Consider the following 19,510-nt stretch of genomic DNA (forward strand, 5'->3'; position numbering starts at 1 on the left):
TTATTGTTTTGTTTATAGTTTTTCGTAGTTATTTCGCAAAAATGCTCAAACTAATAGTAATCGACAGTAGCGCTTAATATATATTCATCGATAGCATATGCGCATATAACTTATCGATGTTTTGTCAGAAACCCATCTCTAATCTGGACCAGAAAACAAAGCAAACAGCTGTTCTGAATTAATGCAAAGAAGAAGATAACGTGCAAGGCCACTAGATTTAGATTTGTATAGTAATTGTTGTAAAGTTTTAATTACAAAGTGCGTACTAAAGTTATCAGAATCAAACTATATTCGAATTCAGAACTCAATTTGCCATTAACAGTTGGAGGCGCTCAGCTTTCAGGCGGCAAAACAGATTGTAAACAAAGCGAAAACATATTTTTGTGATTCGGTTTCCAATGCCAATGCCAACTTGAGAAGCGTAACGTGCTCAGTCGACACACATCCACGACAAGGAACCATCTTGTACAGAGACACCGCCAATGTGAGCACAAGCCTGCTCCGTTGCCATCGAAGTTCTTCCAAAATCCATTTTCCATTCCTGCCTTGTTTAACTATCAACAACGGCTGCAGGTGGCGGCTGACTCACGTTTTCAGTAGCTAAACTTGGGATATACGAAGAACGCGCCATTGCCGGTGTTTGATTATTGATTGCGACGTATTGTGTCTTAACTTGAACATGCAGGATGATGAAATTGTTTTCTGCCACCAGCTGGGGAGAGGTGAGTGTAAATTAAATGAATCTCATGTTGATAAATAGAAAAACCTGCTGCACAGCTTCAATCTTATTGTACACTGAAACACAAAAGTTTTGAAGTGTATCAAAGCAGCGACGTGCATTTGTTTGTGTCCTCTTTCAAAGTAAAATACATACATATGTACCTATCCACAGACATACATACATAGGTACATACGTATGCATATAAGTCTTGCTTTGACGTTTCTGATTTGGGCGCCGCTCTTTTTATTTTTATTGGTCTTTCTTTTGTTGCGCTCATTCTCTTGCTCACGCAGCAGCATACATGCATATACTAAGTACTTTTGGAGTACACGAGTCAAAAATTGCTTTTACAGTAATTTATACAAAATGCTTGCAAAATAAAGTTTGAATTAGAAACAAGCATTTGCATAACAATCAGAGCTGCAAGCCGCACTTGATGCTGTTAATGGCATACAAAAGTGATCTTACTTGACCATTGACCGTCTTGCATTCAGTTCGAGCTCATGTCAAGGGTATTGTTAGGTTGTGCTCGTAGTAAAGTTCAACTTTTGATCGTTGATTTTGTTTTATTTTTGAAATTTGCTTTCGCAATGCTTAAGTTCGGCTTTGCTTTGCGATGTCTCCTATTAATATTCATATACACACATACATATGTATACGTGTGTGCATGCATATGTATGTGTTTTGAATTTTGTGCAAGCGCGCTTCTGACGTAGACGCCAGCTCGGCTGTTGCTGTTGTGGCGGTTACCGCGGCTACTGCGGCCGCTGTCGGCGTTGCCGCATCGTTTTTTTAACGAAGTGACAATGAAATTTCATTCAAACACGTTTCACGCCTTCGAGCGGTCAGTCAAACGGATTGCGCCCGACGGATGCCCGAACCCCGACGCGCGCTCTATACTCAAAACAAAACAGCGAACAGCGAAATCAAAGCTGATCGCTTTTGAGATCATTTACCGTGCTAGCTGGCTGGCTGGCAGCAATGTAAATACAAATAAGCAGTTAATGCTCGACGGCTGCTGGCGAGAATAACTACTATGCTCGGCGCGAATTGGAGACAAGACTCGTTGAGGTATTGATTACACATGCGACGCATTTAAAATGAAAGTGCACGCGCGCGACTCGAAATATTCGTTCAACTTCAAAATATTCAAATTACATAACGACAAGAAATCAACCACACATGCCTCGCTGGCTTCGACCGCCAATCCGTCAACACAAATGATCTCCACTAAGAAAAATTCATGGCGCGCTTCGTGGCGCGCCGCCATTGGAGTCGGTAACAAAGCCAAATCCATCAGCAACTCCGGCAACTCTAACAACAACAGCAACAACAACAATAGTAATAATAATAATAATAACGTAAATGAGGGCAACTCGCAGTCATCGTCGACGAACGATAATTGTTTAATTGAAACATGCAATCAGCCCAAAATGAATCCCGCCAAACACATCCCTAACATTGATGATTTAATGTGTAAGTAATCCGCCATCCAAAGTCGAAACAACATCAAGCATCTGATCCATATCAAAGCTCAATTTTATGTGTTGTACCCAAAGTTGATAAGAACGTCGGCAGATAACAGAGCAGAAGAAAAATCAATTTTGAATCAAGACAGCAACAAATTGGAATTTTTTGTTTGTCTAACAACTAATAAGTGTGCAAGGCACATATACTTTATAAATAAGGAAATCCGAGCTCTTTGAGAAATAGGACAAAATCGGTTAGTTTATGTGCCACCAATTCGTTCAATATGGCAACCTTGCTTTCGTTAAGATGATAATAGAGAAATGAAAGCAGAGCTGTTTCACTCTCTCTCTCTCTCTCTCTATCTGTTGCTCTCTCACGCAATGCAGATAAAAGAAAGCTTCTGCTCTGCTCTCTTTAAGCAAGCAGCTGATATAGCGATTTAACGGTGAAAACGTATAGGATTTTTACAAATTTTGTTCTGGGTTTGTTTATTAATTTTCATGTGTACATACACATAAATGTCTATGTATGTATATGTAAGTTAGTTAAATTGTGATTAGATAGCAGAGTGTGGTTGATTTTGTGACTTGCCGCCGCTTATTGTAACCAATTCAGAGGCCAGCGGTCATTTTAGAAATTCTTAACAGTCGATAACTACAGAGAGTCTAAAGGGTAGATAAGCAGGCATCGATATCGCTCGCTCTCTCGCTCTCCCTCTCTCTCTCTCTCTCTTTCTGGTCGCCCTGAGCGTGTCGCACATGTTTCGCAGTTAGATTTGCCAATATTCATCTACTTATAATATATAATCTAGCAGTTGCCCCTCGAAGTTAATAACGTGTTGCTGCTGTTCACCCGTTAAAATAAAACAAAATGTTTTGGCTCTTAATGGGCACGCGCTAGACATACCCATTACAACCGTGAAACAGTGTATATACGCTATTACAATTACCCTCGCGCAATGACAGAGACTCTGGATTTTACGTCGATCTTTGATCTCATCATTCAAAGCGGTACGTGCCCGACCGACGCAGCCACAAAGAAAGCACAAGAGAGCGACAGAGTAACAGAAAGAGAGCGAGAGAGAGAGAAAGAAATGGACATCTTAAGCACATGTTGTGAAAATTGAAATCTGTTCAACTGATACTAGAACAATCTCAAGAAGCACTCAATATTATTAATTATTGGTGTACACGGTTATAATTAAAACAATGTCAAGTGTGCTAGAGTCAAAGTCAACCGGACAGAGACTATATATGTATATATAGCTCTTGCATGGACAATCGGTCAGAAAGCAAGGTCCGGCATGAATAAGTAGGGCCTTAAAAGATATCTCGGCAATTCGAATTTTTTTTATTATTTAAACAATGTTTTTGGGGCTAAGATCGAAAGAGTTTATCGTACAAGGCAAATTAAGCAAAATTTGTATTTAGTTGAAACAGTTTGATAAGATTAGATTACTTCATGGAAGACGCAGATCCAATGAATTCCTCGTGTTTAATATCTTCAATAACCGGATTTTGTTCAATATGTGTCTTAAATATGTTTTAACTTAATGCAAAGCAAAAACTACAGCTGAAAATGTGATTGTTATTATCGAAATTTGACACAAACCTTACGAATTTGTTTCGGAGTGCTGCAATCGAAATTGAATTAGACACAAAACCAGCCAAATCATAATGTAAATAATAATGCAGCCACGTAAATCTGCACGGGTCTATGTGCTAGTCAATCAAAGGTCCCCGACCCTGTTGCGATTATGCCATCAGAACAGGGTCCTTATATGTACATGCTGTATACCGTTCTACCCGCTATCAATAGGTATTTTATCTATACGAATTGTCGCTAAATGTGAATTTGGGATTGATTTATTGCAGCGATGCCATGGTTTGGCATGGATATCGGCGGGACACTCACAAAATTGGTCTACTTTGAGCCAAAGGACATAACGCCCGACGAGCAGGATTGCGAGGCTGGCATTTTACGCAACATCCGACGATATTTGACCAGAAACTCTGCGTATGGCAAAACCGGCCATCGTGACACGCACTTGCAGGTGAGTTCACATCAATAGATCTACCTGTCTATAACTATATAATATATTGTGTAACGACTTTGATTTGTTTTACAACGCGTGACTTGTTTTATTCCATTTATTTATTTTATTTTTTTTTTTGTTTCCTTCACAATCATTGGCGATAACGTACCGAAAAATGAAATCGTTTGCATTAGCCTAAACGTGAACATTATCTGCGAAAAATTGCGCGTCCAATCGGTAGAGTTCATTGGGTTCATAGCCAGGTCGAATGATTCGTTTGCTGATTTCGTGTTACTTTTTAGTATATTGCATCGATCCGTAAACTGGCCGTGAACCCAGCGATATTTAAGGCATTTCTTGAATTATGCATTATCCAAACTCTCAGAAATGTCAGACTTACAGAAGCATACGAATATGTCATTAGTTGAAAGTTAACTGGAATGAAAGTACGCTAAATAGGCATTCGAATAGCTGGATTTAGCTCTAAAAAGGCCAAATTGTCAACACTGTCCGGAACCTGAATCGTATGCACATCGACATCGTTGACGACAAGTTTACATAGAGGAGCATTCATTGACTTTTGACTTCCTGTTGTCCGGTTTTTTTTTCTTTATTTTTGTTATATTTTAAATGGTTATCGGCTTATTTGCGTCTCTAATTACGCGAATTTGTGTTTAAACTTTGACTAGACAATTTGTTGTTCACGTGCGCTTTTATTTTAATAATCAAGTGTTTTAATGAGCAGCATATTTTGTGCGCTTGGTTTTTCACATATGCAAGCATATTGGAATTTATTTTTCTCTCACACTCTCATTTCAGATGGACAATGTTGAGATCAGAAAGCGTCGGGGTTCTCTGCATTTTATACGCTTCCAGACGACAGATATGGGCAACTTTCTGTCACTGGCCAAGCAGAAGGGCATGGCCGAGCTGGTAACAACGGTTTGTGCCACTGGCGGTGGGGCTTTTAAGTTTGAAAAGGATTTTCGGGATCAGGTGAACATGAAACTGGCCAAGTTCGATGAGCTGGACACGCTCATCAAGGGCATACTCTTCGCCGATATGCACAATTTTACTGAATGCTATTACTATGAGAATGCGCGAGAAATTGTGTAAGTTCCGGACCCAGCCATTGCGCCAGATGCTCCGACTTGACCGCAAATACCTTCTCTTATTCTATGCTCTGCAGTAAAAGCGAGAAGCGGGCCTTTAATTTCTCGCAGCCGTTTCCTTTTATCCTGGTGAATGTCGGTTCAGGTGTTTCAATACTGGCAGTATATGGGCCGGACAACTATAAACGCATTTCGGGCACAAGGTAAGCGATCTCTGTGTTCCAATTATGATCATCAACTAACTGTTTGTCTTCCGTTTAGCTTGGGCGGTGGAACATTCCTGGGTTTGTGTTGCCTGCTTACCGGCTGCACGACATTTGAGGAAGCCATACAATTGGCCACAAAGGGTGACAATCGGAAGGTGGACAAACTGGTCAAGGACATCTACGGCGGTGACTATAATCGGTTTGGCTTGCCCGGCGATTTAGTGGCTTCCAGGTAACAAATAGATTACAAATCATCTTATGCGTAATATTTACCTTTCGGCCTTGCTTGTAGCTTTGGCCAGATGCATCTAAACGACAAACGCTGCTCGGTATCTAGAGAGGATCTGGCGAATGCCACGCTCGTCACCATTACCAACAACATAGGCTCCATAGCACGAATGTGTGCACTAAACGAGAAGATCGATAGGGTGAGTAATGTGCCAAAAAGTTGCCTAGTTCTTAACTAAACGCTTACCTTTCCCCCTGCTTAGGTCGTTTTTGTAGGCAACTTTTTACGCGTTAATCCCATTTCAATGAAATTACTGGCGTACGCTATGGAATTCTGGTCGAATGGCACCATGAAGGGCCTGTTCCTGGAACATGAAGGCTACTTTGGAGCTTTGGGCTGCCTGCTGCAGTTCAACGGCGAACTGGCAGCGGCGCTTAGCGAGAGCCTGGATCATTCACAGCCGCCAAGCGCGAACACAACGCCAACACAACCAACTGACGCGGAGACGTCCACAGAATGCCCAGCCGCAGCGGACAAGCCAAATGACAGCACAACCAGATAGTCGTTCCCTTAAAGTGAATATCAAACTGTATCATAGTGGTTGTGCATCTACAACAAACGGAAGAAGGCAACAGAGGGAATGACAAATAGATGCAGTGGGTGCATTTTCTCGCTATTAACAATATTTTTTCTCTTGGATTAAGTTTACACAATTTTAGAGGATGCACAAATTGTAATTGTATGAAATAAAAAAAAAAAAAAAAACAAAAAGAACGGATAAAGTGCCTGTTAAAAAACGCAACAAAATTAAGGCTTCAAAATATGCTGCTAAATAACTTGTATGATATGTGAACACAACTTGATGCCAAATATCAGCACATTTCAGTTGTTATTCTTGGATGCAGATAGCTCGGTAACTTTGTTTCCAAATCCATATATAAGTAAGCACACATAGATATATTAAAGTATTACCATTTATTTGAACGCATCAACTGATAACTCTTAAAGTATTTAAATTTTATATGGCATATACAACATGTATTTGTGTGCGATATGAAATTGATATATTTTCAGAGCGGCTCATTTTTAGCAGCCAGCCTCGGTTGCAATTCAAATATTGCTCACATAACACAATAAACAGCAAGCGATAATAAATACGCATAACAACATTTGCACTATTACATTTAAGTTTTTATCTTACACATCGATTATATGAAAGTTATTTGTATGTTTTCAATGGATCTTTAAAGGCTTCTTTTTGTTTAGCATAAGTTTGTGGTCTATTAATATAAGATTTTACCTTGTCGACTATTTCAATAAGCTGGCCAATGCAATTTGTTAACCGAAATCTTATTTCGTTTGGAAACAAGCCGCAAGGCAAATGCAAATAAATATATCATCATAATAATAATGGGTATAAAAATAAATAATCAAGTGCTTAACAATTTAAGAGTACAATTCAGAGGAAGCCTGCTCGCGCAAACACAAATTAATCTGCGGTCCATTCAACAAATAGAAGGTACTTTTTAATGATCTTTCTTTTTGAGATCCAAACAATGTCTCTACATAAAAACTACTTAATTTATTTGTGAGTTCAAGCAATTAATTACAAATTTTGTTGTTCGTTTATCTTAGGCTTTCATGAAAATGACTGTAATCTCTTTGGACACCATAGTTGGTTGTGAAATCAAGTACTTGCAAGTTGTGATCCGTGGCAATAAACATATATTGGCTGTCACAAGCAAGACTATATACGGGCGAACTTCTATAGTTCTGTCGTGCCGTGGCGCGTCCCGGAAAATACAATTGTATGTATTTGCCGGGCACACGAATGTCATAAAGGTTGACGCGGCTATGGTACTTGGCACCGCAGAGCACCGCATAGAGTCCATCGTACTCCAGACAGTAGATGGACGAGTCAAACGGATCCTCCCAAACGGCAACATCACGATCTGTGCGTCGGTCAAACATGCGGAATGTGGTATCAAAGTTGGCGGTAAATAATACATGTTCATCTTTGATTTTTAGATCGTAAATCGAAATGGTGTTCGAGTTGAGCACTTGTTCCTCGCCGCTGTAAGACTTGGGCATATAATAATGGAAGATTGCATGTTTAAAACGCGACTTTACCTGTCCACATTGATGGCGCGCAGCGCCTTGCGTCCGGTATCTGTGTAGAGACCACCATAGAGCCACTGGGCATCATCGCTGAGCTTCATGGACTTAAAGGAATGCTGCAGCTGCATGAATAGATCGAAATGGGTGAGTCCAAATTCCGTTGAACGCTTCCATAGCTTGCAGCAGGTGTCCGTGCTGGTGGCATACACCTCGTTAACAAAGTCCACAGAGAACATGTATTCCTTGGCATGATGCATTGCCTGCTCCGTGATGCCATCCGTATCGCTAACGAAGCATGCGCCGCACACGCGTCCAGCAAAAATGGTGTCCTGCTTCTTAACAAAATCGGATATATCCGACAAGGTGGGTGTAGTTATTTCCACTTCATAGCGTCGCTGCAGTGCCTCGGGACCAGCCCGACGATACTTGCGCAAATAGTTTGCATGCGTTATATACAAGGCGTCCGAATCCAGCCAAAGCTTGGATGAAAACATCTGCGCATGATGGTAATAATGACGTTCCATGTAGACACCTCGCAGCCAGTTTCTGGCAACCTGTAGACGCCGAAAGTACGTCAGCTGTATTCTATTCCTATTCAAAAGAAAAAGCGCAATAAGCAAACGAAATGTGGCATGAAAAAAGTATGCTACCTTTTCTCGACACTTGGCCTGTTTCGGTGTCCGCATAGCAGCAAATCCTTTGTCATAGCATAGAATATGTTTTGCTCGATGACGGCGTTAAAATAGTTGCTCGTTTCACACAGAATGACTAGCTCGCGTTCCGACAAATATTTAAAAATTCGCAAAAGACAGTCGATGTTTAGGTCGGTAATCTTCATTTTGATGGATTTTGTTGAATAAATCGGTTTCCTTAGGATTTATTAACGTTTGGAGATGCGAAGCGTTTATTACATAACTACGTTTGGGGATACAGATGGCTACTTTCCCTTCTATGGACATCATACGAACGAAAATATCTTGAAAAACACGGAACTTATATTTATTGAAAAACCACCTTCCTTTTGACACCAACCTCCGCTGTCTTCTTCTTACCTATAAATAACAGCAGCAACCCACACATTAACATTTGCTGTTACTAACTGCGAAATTAGCTATTCGATACTTGTGTTCGATATATCGATAGCTTGATTTTAACAGACCAAGCCACATTCAAATTTCAGTAATTCAAAACGGTCGATAAATTTTCGGCGAGCTTTTTTGTCGTTTTTTTGTTTTTAAATTTTATTTTATTTTCTAAATGTCAGCAAAGAAACGAGTGCTGTCTATGCACATCAATGCGATTAGAGTTATTTAGGACACTCTTTCTCTAATTAGTGACAGAACTTTACAGAAATAATTACGCTAAATACCAAAAATAAAACACATTCCATTGTCTTCATGCTTGCCATTAACTAAGAAGGCTTCGTTGCAAAACTCGCATTCGTTGCTTTTCATTGAGAAATAGAAAAAAATGTTCAAATTGCTCTATAGAAATGGAAAACATATCAATTTAGTTAGATCTTTAAAATTTATTAAGTACGACTACCTTGGGGAAATTTATGAAATAATTAAATTATTTTATTACTTGCTTGCAAATTCTAAAACTGACGTGGAACATTGAAAAGAGCTTGAATTATCATTTCTTTTCGACAAATTTGTCACATACAATATGTATTTATCTGCCAAATAGAAAAGCATAATCAAAATGTTCTAGAAGTACGACCACACCTAATTAAAATTGTTCCAGCATGCCAAGTTCGAGAGAGTCGGGAAGTCACATTGTCTGGCGCCTACGTTGCGCTCAGCAGGTTTAACGTTCTTACGAAATTCTCTCACCAATTTTATAATGATACGATACGATGACTAAAGTAGAAGTAGGCGAAGCTACGTAGAACTTGTCACGTCGGCAAATACATGCGTTGGTTATTGCGTCGCGAATAAAATAGTTAGTAAACACATTTTCGGCATGTGGTTAGGCTTTATCGTTGGCGAATTTAATTAATGAAACCTAAATATGCTATTGTTACCGTCTTCCCCAACTAAGTTTCCAGACAAATATTTAAGCTATTTCGTAGATACGTAAATATGAGCTGTTGCTTGGCTTTAATATGAAATATCTAAAGTAAACATTTTGCTGCTTATATTCTCTTTACCTAAAAGCATAAGCAGCAAATTTTTAAAATATCATATGTATATGTATTTCATCTGTTGCTCCAAGTGCAAATAAATTAGTACCAGGGCTGCAGCACAACAAAAATATTGGTTCGGCTTGCAGCTGGAACCAGCTCATTGAGGTTCAGTTCATTAACCTAGTTCCACATTCATAAAGCCGGGCTTTAGTTCTTGCCCCGATTCAATTTTTAATTCTGTTTTGCCCGTGTTGCTGAAAATATTGTTAAGCCATAAATATTTTCAAACAAACGTTGCGGGCTAGATTTTAGCTCTACCCAAAATTGGCATCTCTAGTTAGATAAATGCAATTATTTGGATCAGCTTTATTTTTACCTTAAAACTGAGGCTTTTTTTAAGTTATTTTTTTCTTTTTTACCAACTCTTTTGAAGTTCCGCTCATGGTGTTAAATTATTTCTGATTTCGAACCGGTTCCTCCGCAAATCGGTTGACATTCCCGATAAGTTAACGTTTATATAAACGTATATGTTTTACCTTGCGATTGGACTCTATATCATGTGAGGCCCAAAGTTGAGGAATTTTTCTGATTCTGGCATTGAAAATGCAATCTCATGTCAGGCAACAGCTGATAACGCTTATCAAGAGATAAACTCTTCCCACGTGCTTGACGTTCGGCCAATGTACACATTTATCAGAGCAATAAAGCACAAAGAAATACCACAATTTTATCGAGGGTGACTAGCAGATATCCTGTACACAAATTTCAAAAAAAAAAAAGTCTGGAATCGAATCAAATTTTAAATAAGTAAAAGATCACATTCGTTTTTTAAAGTGAGATCAAAGTTTAATGTTTTATTCGTTTCATAATTTTCACTTTTTATGCTATTTTTCTTTTTTTGTTTCTTTTCATAATATGCAAAACTTTAAAAAAAATTTAAATAATAAATAACAATTTGCATTCATTGCCATTTGTAAACATTGAAAATAATGCTTTCTATCAATTGATAAGATCAACAATTTACAGCAAAATATTAATTTATGTATTGTACATAAGTTGCTTTTAGGAAGAATCAATTGCAGTTGCAGTTGCAGTTGCAGTCGCAGTCGGAGTTGCAGCTGCTGTTACGAGGATTCGGCGGATGCGGATTGTAACGCGTGAAAGGATTCTTCATTTAGAACGAGCTAATTCGTTTCATTTGGAAGGCAGTGAGTTATTTTTTTTAATTGTATATGTTTACGTGTAAGGTGTGAGCGAGGCTACAAAGTCTTTTTTGTGTGCGAGTTTTGGAGGCTGAATCGCCACCTGAATCGAGGAAGGATGATGACGTGGAGAGCGCGGCCGCCTTAGCCTCGGCTATCGTCGTAGAGAGCAGGTAATGCGCCTCGGGGCGGGAGGTGAAGCATTGAATCCGAAAGCGAGTTAACGCCTCAAGATCACGCGCCAGCGTATACGAGAAAGCGAGCTTTCAGTGGCTTTGTGTCCGGCTCTGTCTCGGACATTGGTCAGCCCATGTCCTCGTCGGCGTCCGCATCAGGCTCGACGGGCAGCGAACTGGAGACGCTAGTCTGGGCCATTTGCAGCGTACTGTGCGTATAGTCTAGCGGCTCCACGCCAATATCCTCGTACTCGTGCTCCCGTTTATCACCCAGCTGACATAGGTCGCTCATGTCTCCCTCCTCCATGTGCTCGTGCTCATCCTGATCGACATCAACGTCCCAGTCGTCGGCAATTTGCACATTGACGGGCAGGTACAAGTGGAACGGCCGCTGTTCCTTCAGCCAAGGCGTCAGGAATATGTGTGTCGCCGTCATGCGCTCCGTGTAGTTCTTCCGCAGCAGCGAGAGCATCAGCCAGCGCACGGACTTGGATAACGACATGGGTATTTGGACATTGCCGTGTCTGATTACCGTTATCAGATTGCAGTTGGCCTTCTCGTAGAACGGATACTGACCCACAAGCATGGTGTACAGTATGACGCCCAAGGACCACATGTCCGCCGGCTTGCCCTGGTACGTCGGCTGCGGGCAGAGGAGCTCCGGTGCAGTGTACAGGGGGCAGCCGATCTTGTCGCTCAGCGTATCATCATCACCGTCGAGTATCATCGAGCCCTCCAGCGATTCATACTGCAGTTTAGTTCTGTAATCAAAACGAAAAAGAAGACAAAAAATCAATTTTAAGTGAATGCTTATCGCATATTATTTATTGTGTCTGCAATCGCAGGCAGCCAGATGCAGAGTTGCATAACGTTCAAAAATTGATGGTGTTGCCATTTAGTAGCGCATTACAACAGACACACACAACACACACAAATCGATTGGCATTGCGTTGGCGTTGATGGCGTTGCCAGCCTTAGTGAGCCAAACTTTGACGTGAACGTATCTATGTAATTGACAATTTAACATAAAGACAAGCCGTGCACCCATCTCTGACAAAGCAGGCGACCCCAAACACCCAAGAGCGGTGACACCATGTTGACATTGGCCTACATTTGCATGCAAAAAAGCTTGAGAGAGAAACAGAGCGAGAGAGCGCGCTCTCATTTAAGCCAGCCTACTTCCAAGTGACGCAGCGTTGTGGCAACTCCACCTACGGCTTCAAAGCTTCTTGCGCAGAGACAACAATGGCAACAGCTAACAAACATTGGAAATCAAAAGCCAAAAGATAATTAAGTGAGCGCCAAGAAAAAAATCAACATTATTTTTTCTTCGATTGTGCCATGAAACAAACAAAAATACATGCATACATATGCATATATATATACACACGAGCTCAAAAACCTCGAACTGACCCTGAGCAAAAAGTGAGCAACAAAAAATTATACTGAGCGCGCCTCTTGCTGCCGTCAAACAAAAATTACAATACGCCACCATCAGCAGCAGCAGCAGAGAAATACGATCCATGGAGAGTAAGCGAAAGAGAGAGAGAGAGGTGGCGAGTGAGAGCAACACGTAGTTTAGTTGTTACAACAAGCGACCTTGTTCGCTCATAGGAGAGGGGCGAACATTGCGCAGCCTATTCATTTGAAGAGCGTACACGATTGCTGCCTCTCTCTCTCTCTCTACCGCTCTTTTTCAGTCTTACGCGCTGTACAAATAATGCGAACGTTGTCGCTTTTTGAAATTAACAAATTGTATTTTCCGAAAAGATACTCGCACACTCAATTAGCCAGAGGAGAGGTGAGCTTGGTGAGGAGGACGGCGGCGTTAATACGTGCTGCTAATTTAAATGCTATTTAAATATCTATGCGCCAACCAAAAATAATAATACATAAACATATACACACAGAAGATCAGAGTCAGGGACGACGCAGCACAATTTGACCTTACAGCCGAATGGGTGCGTCTGTGTGCGTGTGTGTGTGTGTGTATGTATAAGTGAATATTTTTCATTTAATACACGGCTGCCAATCGAAGGTGAGTATGATTTATATTCATTTATCTTTATATTTTAACAATCACATTTATTTTAACACACATTCTTGCAAATAAGTACATTCAACCCAAAATATATAGCATCATTTTGGTACATGCATATGTATGTATGTATGTATGTATGTGTACATTCATATGTACACACAAAATGCTGTTTTAAATGTTTGTTGAGATAATTAAAATTGAGTCAAGAACCTATAATATGCAAAGAAATATGCCTGTTAAGTGAATAATACAGATGTATGTATATACTAGTATACAAAATCTGTTTATCTGGGAAAAATATTTATTCACGTACATACATATATATAAGTATGATTGTAGAAGACTTTTATCTAGACACAAAACTCTTACTCATGCAGAATCATGATGTATTCTGTGGAATACATTGATAGTACATATTTGATTGTTTACGAATGCATTTCATATTTATCAGCTGTTGTGAATTCTTGCACGATTTTATTAGAGACTCATTTTTTGAATTCCTAAATTACAGAGTATTCAAAATTAATACGTATGCATGTTTGTATGTATGTAAAAACAAGTTGGCAACACGAATAGCGGAAAACGCCGATGCAATAAATTTGCTAATTGCATTGGCAATGGAAACGTGAAAACAATACTAACGCAGAAAGTTCAAAAACATTCAACAAGTATTGCTTCATTCGTAAGAACTACACACACACACACACACACACATAAACCCAACACATACTAAGAGAAACCGTATTGCGACTGTGTGTCTCTCACAATCAACAGGTACAGCAGAGACAGCGAGGTACGAAAAAAGAAAAGTTTTTCCGTTCGCCACGAGTCAAGATTAAGAATATATACATTTGTATGTATAAACATACACACGTCTGACGTATGTACAATTGTAAAAAAAAAAAAAACAAAAATGAATTATTTTGCAAGCACACAGACAAATTTGAAGGTGAGCCTAACATTTCGACGTGTACTGTACTCACGTATAAGTACTCACAGCCACACACATACAAACAAGTAAATGAGTACAAAGTAGGAACCTCGCTGCGAGCACTTTGTACGCTCCAGATATACATACATACATACATGCATATGTACACAGTTGTTGTTGTTGTTGTAGCTTTTACTGTATTATCAGTGTTTCGTGTGTACAGTATTGACCAAAATATTGAATACGCAAAACCGTTTTTCATAAAAGAACGCAATATTCTATTTGGAGCCGATGTATTTCATCAGCTACAGTAATTTCCCATAGCTGACTGTATAAATACACACACATTCATATATGTATGTACACATACAGGCGTATTGTCGCTGCTGTTGATCTATTGGTTTTTTTTTTTATTTTTTATTATTGCAACACTTCTTAAATGTTCAATGTTACCCACAACTGGCCGACACCGAACACAACAGCAACAACAGCGACAACGTCGGCCAATAACAAGAGCAACAATTGTGGCACCAATAACACCAACACACAAGCAAAACAAAAAAAAACAACAACTGTTGCTCATAACGAGTTTTTATCGAATTGCAAAATAAAGATATGCAACCAGTACAGCGAGCAAATGTGTGCGAGGTGTGAGAGTGTGTGTGTGAGTTGATGTTGCCGTTGTTGTTGTTGGTGGGCAATATGCGGGTGCCGGGGTAGGGTCACCACCAATCGATTACGAAAGCCATCAACACATGTACATACACACATACATACATACATACATATTTATGTATGTACCGTAAATATGCTAGAATTGGAACTACTCGCATATGTTCATAAATGAACTTTATACAGTGGTGTCGCTCAGCGAACTCCAAGTGGATGCTATATACACATACGAGTCGCACAGTGTTGCCAGCTTTAGAAAAGCTAAATAATAAACTAGTTCTAGCAGCAAAAGTGGGTAAAAGAAAGCTAACTTTAAACGATTTCGTAGTTAATTACTTTTCATTAATGAAGAAACGTATCATTTGCAAGAAATATAAATATTCACAATCCATTATGACTATATGTATATACTTAAGGATTTGCCTTGAATTATGCTGCACGATTTTTTTATATATTATATTAATATGAGAACTTCCGCTGGGGGCAAATATCAAATTTTTCGAAACCTTTAAAACTTACGTAATCTTCAATTCGTAAATTTAACTATAGTCGTTTTATGGTACTCTAATCTAAGCACTAAACCAGCTTATTTTTCCAAATAATTAATACTTAATTTTGTAGGTTTCTATTAGTAAACAATTTTTAAATAATATTTGAAACATTTTGTAAAAAATTAGATAATCTGACTTAAACAGACGGACTTGTTGTTACATATTTCGAGACAAAGCTAAAATCTCCTCTGTAAGGGTATAAAAAACTAACTAAACTTTATCGATTATTCGGCTTCGCAATCGTTATCGATTTCGTATTCAGTGCGTTACATAATTCATGACAAAAGTAGATGGCCCTCGCGAAGGGTATACGAATTATATTTGTATGGCCGAATGGATACAGATACTAACCTCGCCTCGTCAATGAAGTAGAAACGCTTCAGCTTGAGGTCGCGCAGGATGATCCCGTTGCGATGGCACACCTGCACCGTCTGGCAGATCTGATGGAATATGGCTCGTGCCTCCGGCTCACAGAGACGCTTCTCGTGACGGATGTACGTGTGGAGGTTCTCGTAGACGCGCTGCTGGCTCTGCTGGACGGGTGCAATGATGATGTAGGTGCGGTTCTTGGAGAGGGGCACCAGATCGTGCACGCCCCGGATCAGTGTGTGGCCGTAGATGGTGCTGCGGCAGAGCTGCTCGTCCTGCTCCAGCTGAAAGTAGGCGCGTTGCACCTTGTGCAGCGGCTCGTTGATGATCTTGCAGAGAAACTGCTCCCCGGTGAAGACGTCCACGCATTGCAGATTCGACGACGTCAGATCGATGAGATGGCGATAGGAGGCGGGCGTCTTGGCCGCTGCCGCGGCTGAGATGTGACTAGGCTGGGCACTTATCAGATAACGGTTCTTGATCACCTTCACGGGCTGCTCGCCGCCAACTCCGAACGGGTTCATGCTGCCACCATGCAGGTTCGTCTGCTCCGCAAAGCTCAAAGCGTGCAGCTCACAGACGCCGCCGGGCGTGCGCAGCAGCTTCTCTCGAATTGTGCGCAACATTTGCGCGTTCGGGAACTCTTTTGTCGGCGTTGACATTGCGTACGGGTAGGCGTGGCTGGAGGTGGGCGTTGATGCGGCTGATGTAAACACAGTTAATGCGGGCGTCAGGCGCTGCTCTCTGCCAGCGGACGAAGCGTCGCTGTTGTTGTTCCTCCTGTTGCTGTTGTTGTTGTTGTTGTTGTTGCTGCTGCTCTCAGCAGATGGCGAGAGAGCCGTTGGCAGCGTATAGTTGACTATTTTGTTACCTTCCACTGCACTCGTATTGCTGCTGCTATCCATTTTGTGGCTTGTTGCTGCTGTTGTTGTTGTTGTTGTTGTGGTTCCAAATGTTATTTATGCACTGCTTGCCAGCTCACAATTATCACAGTTTTTGCTTTTAACTCGCTTACTAACTGTTGTTTTGACTTTAGCTCACGATTGGCATTTTCATTGTCTTTTCTTTGAGTTGTGTACGTTTTGTATGTTGTATATGTGTGTATACGTGTGTGTGTGCGTGTGTGAGTTTCTGTTTCTGTTTGTATGTGTGTGCGTGCCTGTGTGTACGAGTAATATTTTTTATTGATGGCTCTGGCGACCTTTCCATATTTCAATATTTATTTGTTGGCTGGCTCGAGGTCCGTGTTTGTTAAAACAAACAATGAAAAACAATTTTATTCAATTCTCTTCCGATATATTTCGGTTGCACATCGGCAAAAAGCGCAGACGTGTAAAATAATTGCCCTGAAGACGGTTTGCCGATGTGCAACCGAAATATATCGGAAGAGAATTGAATAAAATTGTTTTTCATTGTTTGTTTTAACAAACACGGACCTCGAGCCAGCCAACAAATAAATATTGTAATATTTTTTATTTTCGAATCTTTGTGCTGACTTCAATTTCACTTGGTTGACGCAATACAGCACATCGGTTGCGAAATATTTTTAATAAACGAATATTATTTCGCGTTTGTTGTTGCTGTTGTCGATTTTAAAACAAATCGAACGATACTAAAATTCACTCACTCGTACACGCGAAAAGGAACGAAACGCGCCCGACTGTCTGCTCTGCTCTCCGAAATGTAAATGGTTCCATTTTTCATTTTCGTTTCGCTTATGTACGCTACGCGTGGCTACGGGCCGAAAGGTTGTCAGCTTCAGCGAGAGATAAGGAAGCCAGACCGCGTGACGTCACTCACTCAACTACATCAACTGTTCTTGTGTATGTTATCAGAGAACACGTATAACTTTTAGAAATTGCTCGTTTTATTGGTACAACTACACAAATATTTGTTTTGTTTATAGAACGATTTTAAACGAACTTTTATGTATATTGATAATGGCATTCGTTTACGTTGTTATTACTAAATTCAATAGACAATGGCAAATATAATTAGGTATTTTATTATATTTTTAATTCTTTACAATATTTATTATATATTTCGCTGTTTTTCGTGTGTATTTACGCTGTGATGTCAGTTAATACAGCTTCCATACTCTTGTTTCAAAACGACGCATGTACATGCTCAACGAACAACCTTCTTCAGTTGATAAGCATTAACGTTAATGGAACGACTGGAATGGAAACATTACCAGGGCTCCATTTGCCACACTTGCATTGGTATGTGTGAGAAAGTTTGCTCTAGTGCGACGTTATTTTCGAAAACAATTGCGTGGAACGTTGAAATATCAGCGTTTGCCTTCGCATTGCACGCCTGTACGTTTACGTTTACAATTAAATGTATACGGAAATTCCACTTTGAGAATGAAACGTTGATTTTGAATGCCATATGCTAGCGTCTTATTTCTTTTCAATGCTTTAAAACTACCCCTATGCTAAAAATGTGTGTGCATACATACAAACGTATGTGTACATACATACATACTCATACAGTGAATGCCGAAAGACGCTTACTGTATCAGCTAGAGCGATCTTCACGTATTGAGCACACACATTTGTATGTATCTAGACAGTAAATCAGTACACCTTTCATTTGCATGCCATGATTCACTTTCACTAAAGATGATATATATTAACGAAATCATGTTATGATCTCCTATCGATATGAATTAATACATATCGATGTTATAGTGTACATGCCTATGCATGTGACAGTGATATGCTTGTATGTATGTATGTATGTATACTTGCAGAAATGGCTGCAACAATTATTCGATGTGCGCGGCGCAGTTTATGATTTCGGTGAGCAGCTGCAACTCGAAAATAAAGATCATTGGCCTACACAGGAATTATGCCAGAGCACAGCAGATCGCACACATGCACATGTACGCAACGCATATTTCGATCTGTATGTATGCAGGTAAAGACAACTACAACTACAGGTAGATTTCCATTTCCCGGACTCCGCGTCTGCATCATCAACCCCTAAATTGTGAGGGATGGCTGTACGTCGTCCAAGGATGTTGCAGCTGTTGCAAGGTGATTTCCAAGTATACATACATACATATGTACAAACATTCGTACAAACATGCAACCGAAGAACATTCATCTGTCGATACGAGCACGAGGTGCGCCCTAAAAGTTTGCACATTTGCGTCTCTTGTCACGTAAGTTTAACCTAAAAATACTAGGAAATGGGAGAAGAGTACGTTAGAGTACTTACTGCTAAAGACGCACGCTTTTTTATAAGCTACTTATTTTTTTATACATATTAAGGTGTTCAAAACGGTTGAACTACACCTCGCATACTTATTGTTTGTACATTTTGAATTCATCGCATCGCATCGCATCGCATTTGATACTTCTGCTTCATAAGGTTGCGTTTTTGAACAGCCGGCATCCATCCTATCACCTTGTGCTGCTTCAATACACGAATCTCGCAGAGCGAAACTTGTCAATGGCATTGGTACAGGCGCGTAGTCATGAATATGGTTTTTAGGGGCCAACGCATAGCCGGAAGACCTCTAAAGAGCAACATGAAAATCTG

The 19,510-nt window shown here is 40.1% G+C and overlaps 3 protein-coding genes across 7 annotated transcripts; 1 reads left to right on the forward strand and 2 right to left on the reverse strand.

Moving 5' to 3' along the window:
• Nucleotides 1-201: 201 nt before the first annotated feature.
• On the forward strand, nt 202-6,555 carry fbl (pantothenate kinase 3 fbl). Of its 4 annotated transcripts, none has more exons than XM_015175860.3 (7): nt 202-722; nt 4,066-4,244; nt 5,046-5,338; nt 5,416-5,541; nt 5,600-5,776; nt 5,837-5,972; nt 6,036-6,555. In XM_015175860.3, the coding sequence occupies exons 1-7, from the start codon at nt 680-682 to the stop codon at nt 6,333-6,335; spliced, it is 1,254 nt and encodes a 417-aa protein (XP_015031346.1). In that variant the 5' UTR covers nt 202-679; the 3' UTR covers nt 6,336-6,555. The 4 variants fall into 4 exon arrangements, with proteins under 4 accessions (XP_015031346.1, XP_002047605.1, XP_015031345.1 ...); XM_002047569.4 differs by lacking the exon at nt 202-722 and adding an exon at nt 1,562-2,197; XM_015175859.3 differs by lacking the exon at nt 202-722 and adding an exon at nt 3,079-3,201.
• Nucleotides 6,556-6,731: 176 nt separating this feature from the next.
• LOC6624090 (F-box/WD repeat-containing protein 4) lies at nt 6,732-8,940 on the reverse strand. Its single transcript, XM_032435199.2, has 4 exons — nt 8,924-8,940; nt 8,542-8,867; nt 7,904-8,482; nt 6,732-7,847 (listed from the first exon to the last, which is right to left on the reverse strand). The coding sequence occupies exons 2-4, from the start codon at nt 8,727-8,729 to the stop codon at nt 7,400-7,402; spliced, it is 1,215 nt and encodes a 404-aa protein (XP_032291090.1). The 5' UTR covers nt 8,730-8,867; nt 8,924-8,940; the 3' UTR covers nt 6,732-7,399.
• Nucleotides 8,941-10,839: 1,899 nt separating this feature from the next.
• trbl (tribbles pseudokinase 2) lies at nt 10,840-17,674 on the reverse strand. Of its 2 annotated transcripts, none has more exons than XM_070208584.1 (3): nt 17,589-17,674; nt 15,944-17,120; nt 10,840-12,158 (listed from the first exon to the last, which is right to left on the reverse strand). In XM_070208584.1, the coding sequence occupies exons 2-3, from the start codon at nt 16,864-16,866 to the stop codon at nt 11,525-11,527; spliced, it is 1,557 nt and encodes a 518-aa protein (XP_070064685.1). In that variant the 5' UTR covers nt 16,867-17,120; nt 17,589-17,674; the 3' UTR covers nt 10,840-11,524. The 2 variants fall into 2 exon arrangements, with proteins under 2 accessions (XP_070064685.1, XP_002047607.1); XM_002047571.4 differs by having other exon boundaries at nt 17,458-17,646.
• Nucleotides 17,675-19,510: the final 1,836 nt, after the last annotated feature.

Source organism: Drosophila virilis, chromosome 3 (assembly GCF_030788295.1).
Source record: "Drosophila virilis strain 15010-1051.87 chromosome 3, Dvir_AGI_RSII-ME, whole genome shotgun sequence".
NCBI classification, from domain to species: Eukaryota; Metazoa; Arthropoda; class Insecta; order Diptera; family Drosophilidae; genus Drosophila; species Drosophila virilis.